The sequence below is a fragment of the Humulus lupulus genome, chromosome 2 (genome assembly GCF_963169125.1).
Source record: "Humulus lupulus chromosome 2, drHumLupu1.1, whole genome shotgun sequence".
NCBI classification, from domain to species: domain Eukaryota; kingdom Viridiplantae; phylum Streptophyta; class Magnoliopsida; order Rosales; family Cannabaceae; genus Humulus; species Humulus lupulus.
In genome coordinates, this window is record NC_084794.1 from 275,624,097 (window position 1) to 275,636,608 (window position 12,512).

At 34.0% G+C, this 12,512-nt stretch overlaps 1 protein-coding gene across 1 annotated transcript; it reads right to left on the reverse strand.

The window, feature by feature from the left end:
* Positions 1-2,784: 2,784 nt before the first annotated feature.
* On the reverse strand, positions 2,785-5,175 carry LOC133819472 (probable acylpyruvase FAHD1, mitochondrial). Its single transcript, XM_062252735.1, has 7 exons — positions 4,831-5,175; positions 4,544-4,709; positions 4,366-4,418; positions 4,032-4,094; positions 3,558-3,608; positions 3,355-3,472; positions 2,785-3,181 (listed from the first exon to the last, which is right to left on the reverse strand). Exons 1-7 carry the CDS (start codon positions 4,942-4,944, stop codon positions 3,066-3,068), a joined length of 681 nt encoding a protein of 226 aa, XP_062108719.1. The 5' UTR covers positions 4,945-5,175; the 3' UTR covers positions 2,785-3,065.
* Between the last annotated feature and the right edge of the window lie 7,337 nt (positions 5,176-12,512).

Genomic DNA, 12,512 nt, shown 5'->3' on the forward strand with positions numbered 1-12,512 from the left:
GGAAGGAAAAAATGAAAAAACATATCCCTTAACGTCAAATTAAAGGAAACAAGAGAGGAAGAATCTGCATAAAAAAAACATAAGGAAAAAAATGAGAGAGAAAAATAGTGGGAGAATGAACCCCAAACATCTAGCCCTTCATCGCCCCCATGCCCAATACCTTATGGAGCTCCGCAATACCTGCCCATAGAGAAGAAAGGAAATGGTGAAAAATATGGAAAGAAAGAGAGAAGAGAAAGGGAGTAAAAAAAAGAGGGAGATAATAAGATGGGCGGCTGGATGGAAGAGAATGAGATATGAGAAAGGTGTTAGAATTAAGGGTTATTAAATAATGAGCTAGGCTTTATTTATTTATTTTGTAAAAAATTGGTAACATTTTGTGCCACGAAATGAATGGCACAAAATGTTATTGTGCCACTAATATCATGGCACAAAAGGTCTATGGGCCTAAAAATGAATCTTTTGCGCCCAACGTGATTTTTTGCTCCACTAATTTCGTGGCGCAAAAGGTGAGTTATTACTCCACGAAAATCGTTCTTGGAGTAATAACTCTAGTAAAAATTTTACTTTACAACTTAAAAAGAGTGCTCTAAAAAATTGACATATTAGGGGTATTTTGTAGTAGTGTCTCCCCCAACCAGTCAGCGCTCCCCTGAGTCGTAGCTGTAGACATCGTTTCAACTTCGCTAACACTTATCACATGTATTATTCGTTGTTGTCATCGACTCGACACTAAGTTGCTTAGTGGAGCTGGAGGTGACTTAGAGGGTGTTTGACTCCTTAACTAAAAAACTGTTTTTTGTTTTTAAAAGCTAAAAATTTGTTTTTTTGGAAACAAGTTAGGGTGTTTGGCGTTGTTTTTAGAAAACAATTTTTAAAAACAAAGTTACAAAAAGCAGAAAATTTTGAGAACAAAAAAAATATTTTCTGTTGTTCTCAAATTTTTTTTGTCTATCTTTTTTTTTTCTCACATTACTTTTTTAATTATTATTATCTAACATAATTTATTGTCACATCATTTTCTCTCTCATTAGTTTCTTTCTCTTCACTTTCTCTCACATCACTTTCTCTCTTATCACTTTCTATCTCCTTATTTTCTCTCTCATCACTTGTTCTCTCCTTAACTTTTTTCTCTTCACTTTCTCTCACGCTATTTTCTCTCTTCTCACTTTCTATATTTTCATTTTCTCTTTCATTGTTTTCTATCTCCTTATTTTCTCTTGCATCACTTTTTATGTCATAATTTTGTCTTTCATCACTTACTATATCCTCACTTTCTCTCTCATCATTTTTTCTCTCTCGCCATTTCCTCTCTCTTAGATCAATTTATCTCTTCTCAATTTCTATTTCTTCAAATTTTCTCTCATTATTTTTCATCATTTTTTCTTTCAAATTATTTTATCTCATTTATCTTGTTTTTTGAAAATGAAAATTACAAAATCTGTTTTCTATTAGTAGTTTTTGAGTTTCCAGGAGACCTCCTTCTCTTCAAATATATATTATATTAGACTAAGTTGAGAGAAAAGAAGAACCATTTTGTGTTCTTAAAAGAACAGAGAAATGGTGAAATTTAAACAAACCTAGTTTTTTTATAATTTTTAATTTAATTTATGAGTTAAAAGTTTACTGTTTACTGTGTATGGTAAATCAAATAAAGTCCATACTTGTCAAAATACTCTTTTCATAGAAATTCTTAGTACGAGGAGTTTACAGTTTTCATATTACTGGGAAAGTTGAAGAGGGTAATCTGATAGACTGGAAACTTACATCATTGTGTTTGGTTGTGCACCGTAATCTTATCTATAATTCCTGGGAATATCACTTTCTGTGTTTGGTTGTGCATAGGAATCTCTTAAGTTTTCATATTTTCATAAAATTAAAATAATAATATATTTCATCAAAATAATTTATAAACAATTTTACTCATGAAATATTTTTTAACAGAATTAAAAAATACATCTATTGAATACTAGAATCAAGTATAATTTTTAAAATTACAAAAATACCCTTATTTTATTTTAAATAATATTTCATTTGTTATTTTAAACTAAAGAAATGATATAAAGCTTTACAAATCAATTTCTTTAAATAAACAAATATTATTTATCATTTTATAGTTTGATATATGTATATTTATTTTTATATTATCAGCTTCAAAAATAAAATAAGTCATTAACTAAAAATTATTTGTTTAAGATTTTTTTTTATTTTTAAAAATAATAATTTTGCAGTGTTTCACATTCCTGGGTATTTGAAAACCACTTGTGAAATATGTTTCACTTGAACCTAGAATCAGGATAAGTTAAAACCCCTGGAGTACAGATTCCCAGGTTAGAAAAACTTAAACCCAGTACCAAACATGAGAAAGTGTTCAGATTCTCATTCCATCGTCCAAATTCCTGCATACCAAACGGCCCCTTAGTTATTCTAAATCGGGAAAAAGATTTCCTATCACTAAATTTAGTCATGGTATTATATATGTGTAGGATTAATAGACGAGCTTTTAACTCTTATCCATGAGGTATTTCTCTTACATTCTTTTGGTATGGTGCTCACAAATTCTGATTTTTTTTAAATGAGATGAACCTACAAGTCAATCCAATTTGATTTTCAATTATGATTAATCTAACAGTCCTAATTCAATTAATTTTTTTGGCAATGAATGGGCATATCACTTGAAATATTGCCCAATAATACATCAATTACCCAAAAAATATAGCCAGTCACATGAAACTTTTCTCATAATTTTTAACTGTTGTATGGATCTGCAATTAATTGCCTATCTTTCAATTCAATGGCTTTTTTTTTGACAGAATAAACTTTATTACTATTCAACAAAGTACAATTCATAGAAATAAAAATATCCAACCATTTCTATCCCCAATGGTTGATTATTCGAATATTGTAATGAGGATTCCTTACATTACATTACATTGCAGGGTCTCACAAATCTAGCAAGTCATATCCAATAGTGTGCCTTAGCAAAACAAATGTCTTTTGATAACAGACACTGTTCAAAATGAAAAGAAAGTAGCATATAATTTGCCATTTTATGAAGATGGTAATTAAACCCATTGTGGCCTCTTCCTTTTCTCAATATTGAAGTCAACATCAAGAAGGTTCGTTATTCCGGCAGTTATTTTTTGACCTGCTTTTACAGGACCAACACCTTCAGGAGTGCCTGCACGTACACAAATGAAAACATTAGCCACTCTCATTTATGCATAAATATACATATACATACAATCTTGTTTAGGAAAGACTATACAATGTAGCCAAATATTGTATATCCAAATCGAAGGCATTAATCACCCAAAAAGAAAAGAGGTTGAGGGTTTTAAATATGTAAGGTACCTGTGAGTATGACATCTCCTTCAAAAAGTGTCATGAAAGAACTAATATGGCTAATGAGAAATGGGATCTTAAATATCATATCTTTGGTCGACCCTTTTTGCCTCACTTCACCATCTACCTGTGGTCAAATCAATTTGGATATATCAACATGAATTCGAAACCAAAGCTACTTAAAAAGCACATGAAGAACTGATATGATCTACCTTTAACCATAGTTCTAAATTGTCAGGGTCTGGTACTGATGCTTTTGGCAACTGCATAATTAAGTTGAAAAGGGTCAAACATGCTTGAAAGGGTAGCAAAAGAGAAAGAAAAAAAACTGCGTACTCATTAAAGTGAAAGTCAAGGGCTAAGAGATTAATATTAAGCATTACATTTAAAGGAAACTTAGTACAATACAGCTGCTAGCATACATCTTCAGAATATACCATAATATCCTGTTCTCTAAGCATAACGTTCTTCTAAAGCTTCCAAGGGAAAATTCACTCTGCAATTTCATCCTAATAACACAACACATCCGCTAATGAATTCTGTCCTCTAAAGTTGAGAGCTAATTCTTTATAAAAGCAAAAAACATAATAGAACATTGCATATAAAAATGTCCAAATGGCACAATCTAAGTGACAAAGCATACTAGATCAGAGTGAAGCATCACAGATAGAAGTACTATTTCTTACAACAGAACTGATTGGAGTGAAGGTATCCTGCCCTTTTGCTATATCCCATGGAAGACCTGCAGCCTGGGAAAGGAAACCATTTAAATACCAATCATAACATTACCGATTTCCAAATTTGCAATAAATGGAACTCAAGTCTATTAACTCATATATTGTCATTGACACATGATTATTCGAGCTACAACAGTTGAAATCAGTTATCTTATGCTATATATAGCCTTGCTTGTCTCATTAAGAGGAAAGTTCAAGCTCAAATAACAAAACTATGCTTCCCTAATTAGCATATATAACTCTGTGAAGTTTGATTAGAAATGAACACCAAAGCAATATATACCTTTGCTGGAGCTTGAATTTGCCTGGCAGTCATATCCAGCGCAAGTGCATAGCCTAACAAGAATTAGACCATTACTATTCAGATTCAAAATAGAGAGATGTTTGGAAGAACCTTAATCAGTCAGCAACATACAATCCATACCATTTCACATAATAAAGCTATAATGATTATACGGTACCTGCAACATAATCCATGGCAGAGGCCTCAGGAACATCACGAGCTTTCTTACCGATGACTACGGCTAGCTCCACCTCATGATCCAACCACTCTAGGGGGTGAGGAATCTCTATAGTGCCTCCTGCTTCCAAGTAAGACGATGTCGGTTTCAGAAACAGCATAGGCTCCTACATGTTATAGTGTTTGCATAGATATGTTCATTATTTTCTCAGGACTTTCTCAGCAGCCAAACAAATCCCATTTGGGTATGAGAGACATAGATAGATATAAAGAAAAAAAGAAAGAGACCTTAGGTAGGGCGTTGCCGAGTTCTTTAGCATGAGCAGCATAGTTTCTTCCGACGGCGACGATCTTTGTCCCTACTTGGACTAGTCCCTTCTCCTGACTCGCCGCTGATGACATTCAATAAGTTATTGTCCTTTGTTTGATTCTTCTCTCTCACTTTGGCAGAACAGAAGTGAAGGACCAGGACTAGGACTAGGACTTTCTTAATCAATGGTTTAGAATTAAATAAAGGACTTTCTTAACCTGAGTTTTGCAGTTGCACGTGGTATACACACATATACTGCCATCTTTCTCAATGTATGCTCCATCTCCCACCTAAATTAATCCGTGAAAGGATTTTGTTCAGCACGTGGATCTCAAGGTAGCCTTCATCTCCATGGTAGGTAAGTAAGTCAGTAACGTTAAGAAATCATTTTAAAAGGACAATTTGGGTATTTATGCATAGTGCAGTGATATAAATATATAAAAAAAATACAATCATTTACCAACATTTCAAAATATTAATACTATTTGCTTGATTTTTAAAAATAGATTTTTCATTATTTTTTTAGCTTTCATTTCTCACCGTCACCACAAAACTATCATCGCCACCAGTTTTTTTTTTTTTTAAAACATCCCTAATTTTGACATCTTTTTTTTTTTTTTTTTCTTTTCTCTTTCTTCTTCTCTTTTAAAATATCCATGGAAACTAAAATAAAATGCCTCATAATAGTTTTTTATAATATAAAACTTAAACCAACTAAAAGTTTATTTAAGATACTAATTTATGCATTTCGAATAGATGTGCATAATTTTTTGGTTTTTTTGTAATTATTTCACAATTTTTTAGTTCTAAAACGTAAAATTTTGTAGAAAACTCGATATACCTCGATACACCTCGATGTACCTCAATGCCAAGCTCAATGGACTCTTAAAAATCATGATTTTCATGAAAAAAAACCATCTGCCTCGACACACCTCGATGCAATTCATAGAAAGTGCATAACTTTTCACTCGAGTGTTTGTTTGAGGTAATTTTTTTAATTTGGATATTTTTTTGTGATCTACACGTCTGAGATGTGTACACACATATTTTAGAAGTTTAAAGACCCAACTTTGAAAATATAGGAGTATTGTTTTGAACTTTGGGGTGTTTTCAAGCTTTCAACTTCTCAAATGTATGTGTACACATCTTAGATGTGTAGATCTTAAAAAAATACCCAAATTAAAAAAAAAATCACCTAAAACGGACACCCGAGTGAAAAATTATGCACTTTCTATGAATTGCATCGAGTTGCATCAATGTGTGTCGATGTGGCATCGAGGCAGATGATTTTTTTTTTTTCATGAAAATCATGATTTTTAAATGGCTCATCAAGCTGGGCATCAAGACACATCGAGGTATATTATAAAAATCATGATTTTCATGAAAAAAAATATCCGCCTAGACACACTTCGATGCCACATCGACATGCCTCGACACACCTCGATGCAACTTGATGCAATTCATAGAAAGTGCATAACGTTTCACTCGGGTGTCCGTTTTAGGTGATTTTTTTTAATTTGGGTATTTTTTGAGATCTACACATCTAAGATGTATACACACATTTGAGAAGTTGAAAGCTTGAAAACACCCCAAAGTTCAAAACAATACCCATATATTTTCAAAGTTGGGTTTTTTTTTTTTCAAGATTTAAACTTCCCAAATGCGTGTGCACACATCTTAGACGTGTAGATCTAAAAAAAATACCCAAATTTAAAAAAAAATTCACCTAAAACGGACACCCGAGTGAAAAGTTATGCACTTTCTATGAATTACATCAAGTTGCATCGAGGTGTGTCGAGGCATGTCGAGGTGGCATCGAGGTGTGTCAAGGTAGATGGTTTTTTTTTTCATGAAAATCATGATTTTTTAGGGCCCATCGAGCTGGGCATCGAAGCGCATCGAGGTGTATCGAGTTTTCTGCAAATTTTTACGTTTCAGTTCTAAAAAATTGTGAAAAAATTGCAAAAAAAACCAACAAATCATGAACAAATCTATTCAAAATGCATAAATTAATGTCTTAATTGAACTTTTAGTGGGTTTAAGTTTTATATAATCAATAACTATCATGAGATATTTTATTTTAGTCTCTGTAGATACTTTAAGAGAGAAGAAGAAAGAAATAAGACAAAAGGGAGGAGGATAACAAAGTTGGGGACGTTTTTTCAAAGAAATTTAGTAGTGATGATGGTTTTATGGGGACTGTCCAAAGAATCAAATGGTGACCCGAAGAGAAAGAGAAGAGAGATGGAAGCTAACAAAATAAAAATAGTATTTTTGAAAACCAAACAAATAGTAACATTATTTTGGAATGTTAGTAAATGATGATATTTTTTGGATATATTAACCTACACTGTGCATAAATACCCAAATTTCTCTTTTAAAATAAGTATTGTTAGGCATATTAAATGAGAAATTTTAGTTTTTATGCTTAATGAGGGGTTCTAATTCAAAAAATGCTAAGCATTTAAATCATTTCAAAAAAATGCTAATTCTTTTGACAATACCCAAAATACTCATCTCATAATTTTTCTCATCCACTTCCTCTTCTCTCTTCTCTTTCTCTCCCTCAACCCATTCCTCTCAACTCCCTCTTTAGAAAAAAAATCCATGGGTAAGGTAAAATATAATAAAAATCAATGTAACGACAAATATTCTTCACTTAGGACACTAAAATACTACATTTCGAACAGATCTGGGCATGATTTTTAGGTTTTATTTGTGATTTTTTTTTCAGATCTGAAACTTTGAAATCTGCAGAAAATCGACGTGGTTCGATGGTACTCGATGCCAACTCAATGGGGCCTTCAAAATCAAGATTTTCATGAAAAAATCGATGTTGCTCGATGGTAGTTTGATGATGTTCGATGCGATTCTTGCAAGATACGTAATTTTTCACTCGAGTATCTGTTTGAGGTGATTTTTTTTTATTTTGGGTATTTTTTCCAAGATCTACACGTTTGAGATGTGTATATACACATTTGGGGAGATGTAAATCTTGAAAAAAATGACAAATGCAAAACATACCTCATGTTCAATATATGTTTTGGTATGTTTTCAAGTTCTAAACTTTGAAAATGTGTATGTGTAACATATAAAACGTGTTGATCTCAAAAAATACCCAAAATAAAAAAATCATCACAAATGGACACTCGAGTGAAAAATTATGTCTCTTACAAGAATTGCATCGAACCACCATCGAGCAATGTCGATTTTTTCATGAAAATCTTGATTTTGAAGGCCCCATCGAGGTAACATCGAACACCATCGAGTTGGGCATGATTTTTTAGATCTGAAACTCTGAAATATGTAGAAAATTGACTTTGCTCGATTGTCGCTCGATGGTGCTCGATACCAGCTCGATGGGGACTTCAAAATCAAGATTTTCATGAAAAAATCGATGTTGCTTGATAGTAGTTCGATAGTTTCTCGATGGTGATTCGATGGTGGTTCAATGCAATTCTTGTAAGAGACATAATTTTTCACTCAGGTGTCCGTTTGAGGTGATTTTATTTTTATTTTTTTTATTTTGGGTATTTTTTTGAGATCTACATGTTTTAGGTGTTCACATACACATTTTCAAAGTTTAGAACTTGAAAACATACCAAAATATATCTTGAACATGAGGTATGTTTTGCATTTGTCATTTTTTTCAAGATTTACATTTCCCAAATGTGTATATACACATCTCAAACATGTAGGTCTCGAAAAAATACCCAAAATAAAAAAAAATCACCCCAAATGGACACCCAAGTGAAAAATTACGTATATTGCAAGAATCGCATTGAACACCATCGAACCACCATTGAACCTCCATCGAACCACCATCGAGAAACATCGATTTTTTCATGAAAATCTTGATTTTGAAGGTCCCATCGAGCTGGCATCGAGCACCATCGAACCACGTCAATTTTTTGCAGATTTTAAAGTTTCAGATCTGAAAAAAAAAATCGCAAAAAAAACCCAAATATCATGCTCAGATCTGTTCGAAATCTAGTATTTTAGTGTCCTAAGTAATGAATACTTACTATTACATTGAGTTAACCATAGATTTTTTTTTCTAGAGAGAGAGTTGAGAGGAATGGGTTGAGGGATAGACATGGAAGAGAGAAGAGGAAGTGGATGGAAAAAACTATGGGAGAGGTATTTTAGGTATTATCAAAAGATTTTTTATTTTTTTGAAATGATTAGAAGACCTAGTATTTTTTTTTTAATTTAGCACACCTCATTAAGCATAAAAACTCAAATTTCCTTATTAAATTATGAGCATGTGACGTCACACATGAACACAACATATCTTCTTTTTTTTTTTTTTTTTTGAAAAGATGAGTCAGAGGTCAGAAAGACCTCCTCTCAAAATCAATTATAACCCTCACTTTTGGCGGAGGAATACCGTGGAAACAAAAATAAGACAAAAACAAGGCCCTAGAAAAAGAACCAGAACAAAAAGATTAAGACCACAAATACATCAATTCCCTACAAAGATCCAAAAAGAAAACATTCTCAAATCCTTTCGACCTATAAACCCAGGTAGCCACCCATAATCTAATTTTATCCCAAAGAGAATCAACAGAACAAGAGGACTCATCAAAGATCTTGCTATTTCTTTCCAGCCAAATAACCCAAAAAGTTGCCATGACTGTACTTTGCCAAAGACGAGCCTTTCTTTTCTCTCCCTCTAGTTGACACAAGAACAGTTGCGAACACGAAGAAGGCATACACCAAGATACCCCAAACTCTTTTAACACTTTACTCCACAAAGCCGTGGAGAAAGAGCATTCAAGGAAATGACGGGTAATTGATTCACCATTGTTTTTACAGCAAACACACCAACTTGGTGACAAATATTGAAAAGGTCTTCTTTTCTGCAAAATGTCGAAGACACTTAATTTATTTGAAAATAACAGCCAGCCAAACACTTTCACTTTGTAAGGGACCACACTCTTCCATAACCTCTTAGCCCAAGGTAACTCTGGACCTAAATTAGCACAGGACAAAGATTGAAATGCAGTCTTGCAATTGAAAACTCCACTAGTATCTGGAATCCAAATCCTCTTATCCTCCAAAATCTGGGGTAAATCTACAAACTTAACCAAATTAAACAACTCAACCAAACTTGGAATCTCCCAATAAAAAAGATTCCTTCTGAATCTAAAGTCCAAGCAACGGCCTTCCGAACTGTTGATCTCCTCCCCCACTAACACGTCCTTAATCAAATAATTCTTGGCCTCTGATACCCTGAACAAATCTGGGTATTTCAGTTTGAAAAATGAATCACCAATCCAAACATCCTCCCAAAAACGAATTCTGTCTCCCCTGCCTACTTTAAAATAAACCAAGCTTCTATACTCCTCATACAAAGACGAGATGTCTTTCCAAGGGCCACGAGTCGAAAATCTTCCTCCAACATTAGTGTCCCAATGGCCCCCATCACTCCCATATCTGCTTCTGACCACCCTATGCCACAAAGAAGTACTCTCCATAGGAAACCGCCACAACCACTTGAAAAGAAAAGCCTTGTTCCGCAGTGCTAAATTTCCAATACCCAAGCCCCCGTGACTACATGATTTACAAACTTTGTTCCAAGATACCAAGTGGTAAGCCCCTGAATGTTCTGCCCCTTCCCACAAGAAATCCCGCATCAGCTTTTCTATAATCCCCACCACACTCTTAGGGATACAGAACAAAGACAAATAATAAACCAGGATTGAAGACAAAACTGATTGAATAAGAGTCAATCTGCCACCTCTAGACAAAAAAGCGCTCTTCCAAGAATCCAAACGATTAGCACATTTCGAAATAACAAGCTCCCAAAAACCCTTGGAACGAGGAGAATCCCCCAAAGGAAGACCCAAATACTGAATTGGCCATTGACCTACCTCACAACCTATCTCTTTAGCTTGCCGTTCCACGATCTCCTTATTCAAATTGATTCCCAACAATTGACATTTCTGCAGATTGATAGATAATCCAGACACCACACTGAACACCTTGAGAATATCCAAAAGTACAACCAAAGACTCCTCATCGTTCACAAAAAATATCGTATCATCGGCAAACTGAAGATGACTGACATCCACTTCATCCTTTCCTACTGAAAAACCTCTAAAAGCTGAATTACTTTTAGCCATATCAATCATTCTTCCCAGAACATCTGCTACCAGAGTGAACAAGAACGGGGATAAGGAATCCCCTTGCCGCAGACCCCGTGAACCTTTGAACTTACCCCTTGGACGACCATTTAAAAATATTGAAAAAGAAGTGGAGGAGAGACAACCACGAATCCACCTTCTCCAGAGATCGCCAAACCCTTTCTTTTTCATAACTAAATCCAGGAATCCCCAATCCACGCAATCATAAGCCTTAGTGAAATCAATTTTGAAAACCCAACCCTTCCTACCCTTGCTCCTGTACTCCTCTACTGCCTCATTTGCTATCAAAACTGTATCCAGAATTTGCCTACCTTCTACAAAAGCTCCTTGCGATTCCGCAATTGTGTCCGAAAGAACCCCCCTAAGTCTATAAGCCAACACCTTAGATATTACTTTGTACAGGTTAGTCACCAGGCTAATAGGCCTATAATCCCTCACACAGCAGCTATTTAATTTCTTAGGAATAAGACAAATGGACGTTTCATTAGTCCTTCCATGAATGATTCCGTCGTTGAAAAAATCTTGAAATACTGCGAGAAGATCATTTTTGACAACATCCCAATTATTCTGATACACAGCCATGGAGAAACCATCCGGCCCTGGGGACTTAGATCCATCACAAGTGAAAACCGCTTGTTTGATTTCATCTTCCTTGAAAGGCTGCTCTAAAAAGGAAGCCATAACTGCTGAGATCGGTGACCACGAAATGTCCTCCACTCCAATCCATTCTCTGGGGACCGCTGAATACGAAGCAGAATAGAAAACCAAAATAGCCTTTTCAATATCCTCATCTTCAACCCAAACAGTACCATCTTCTTCCTCAATCCTAGAGATAAAGTTCCTCGCTTTCCGCGCACTGAGGATGCTATGGAAAAGTTTGGAATTAGCATCCCTTCCTTGACCCATCGACACTTCACTTTAAACCAAACACTCATTTCCTCCTCAAAGACAATCTGCTGCCATTCTAATGATCAATATCTAATGATCAACTAATATACAACATTTTTATTGACGAAATGGAATTTTATAATAAAGACAAACAAAAATGAGATATTTGAGTATAATTTTCACCTAAAATTAAGAAATTATGCTGCTAATTTTCCATTCACGTTTGTATATGTTTGTTGGTAATTAAGAGAGACAAGTGAGGGAGAGAGTTATAACTTGGAAGAAAACTTAAATTGATTTATTAGTAGTTCAGTTCTATTTTGAATCGGTGTTAACATATTATAAGGCTTTGGGTTAAGATATTGGGCTACTTATGTTTGCATCAAGATACAATATTAGTAATGAGTGAAAATAAGATCTTTTATAATGTTATTTTATAACCTATTGCAAGGTGACCTTTACTTGGACAAACAGGATATCAAGAATTTTTGATAGAGAATCTCAGTAATGTGTCAGATAAGTCTCTAATATTATTTTGCAAAAATTTATTAAAAAATAATTATTGTGCAAGTAACTATAAAAAAAAATTATTTTGCCAAACATCCTTTGATTATTTTTTTACC

Excerpts from the sequence above, each read along its gene's own strand:
- LOC133819472 (XM_062252735.1), bottom strand. The coding sequence starts at position 4,944 with ATGTCATCAGCGGCGAGTCAGGAGAAGGGACTAGTCCAAGTAGGGACA. Across the intron at positions 3,473-3,557 it reads ATTTAGAACTATGGTTAAAG|GTAGATGGTGAAGTGAGGCA; the intron begins GTAGATCATATC and ends ATTTGACCACAG. Across the intron at positions 3,182-3,354 it reads AGGAGATGTCATACTCACAG|GCACTCCTGAAGGTGTTGGT; the intron begins GTACCTTACATA and ends GTGTACGTGCAG.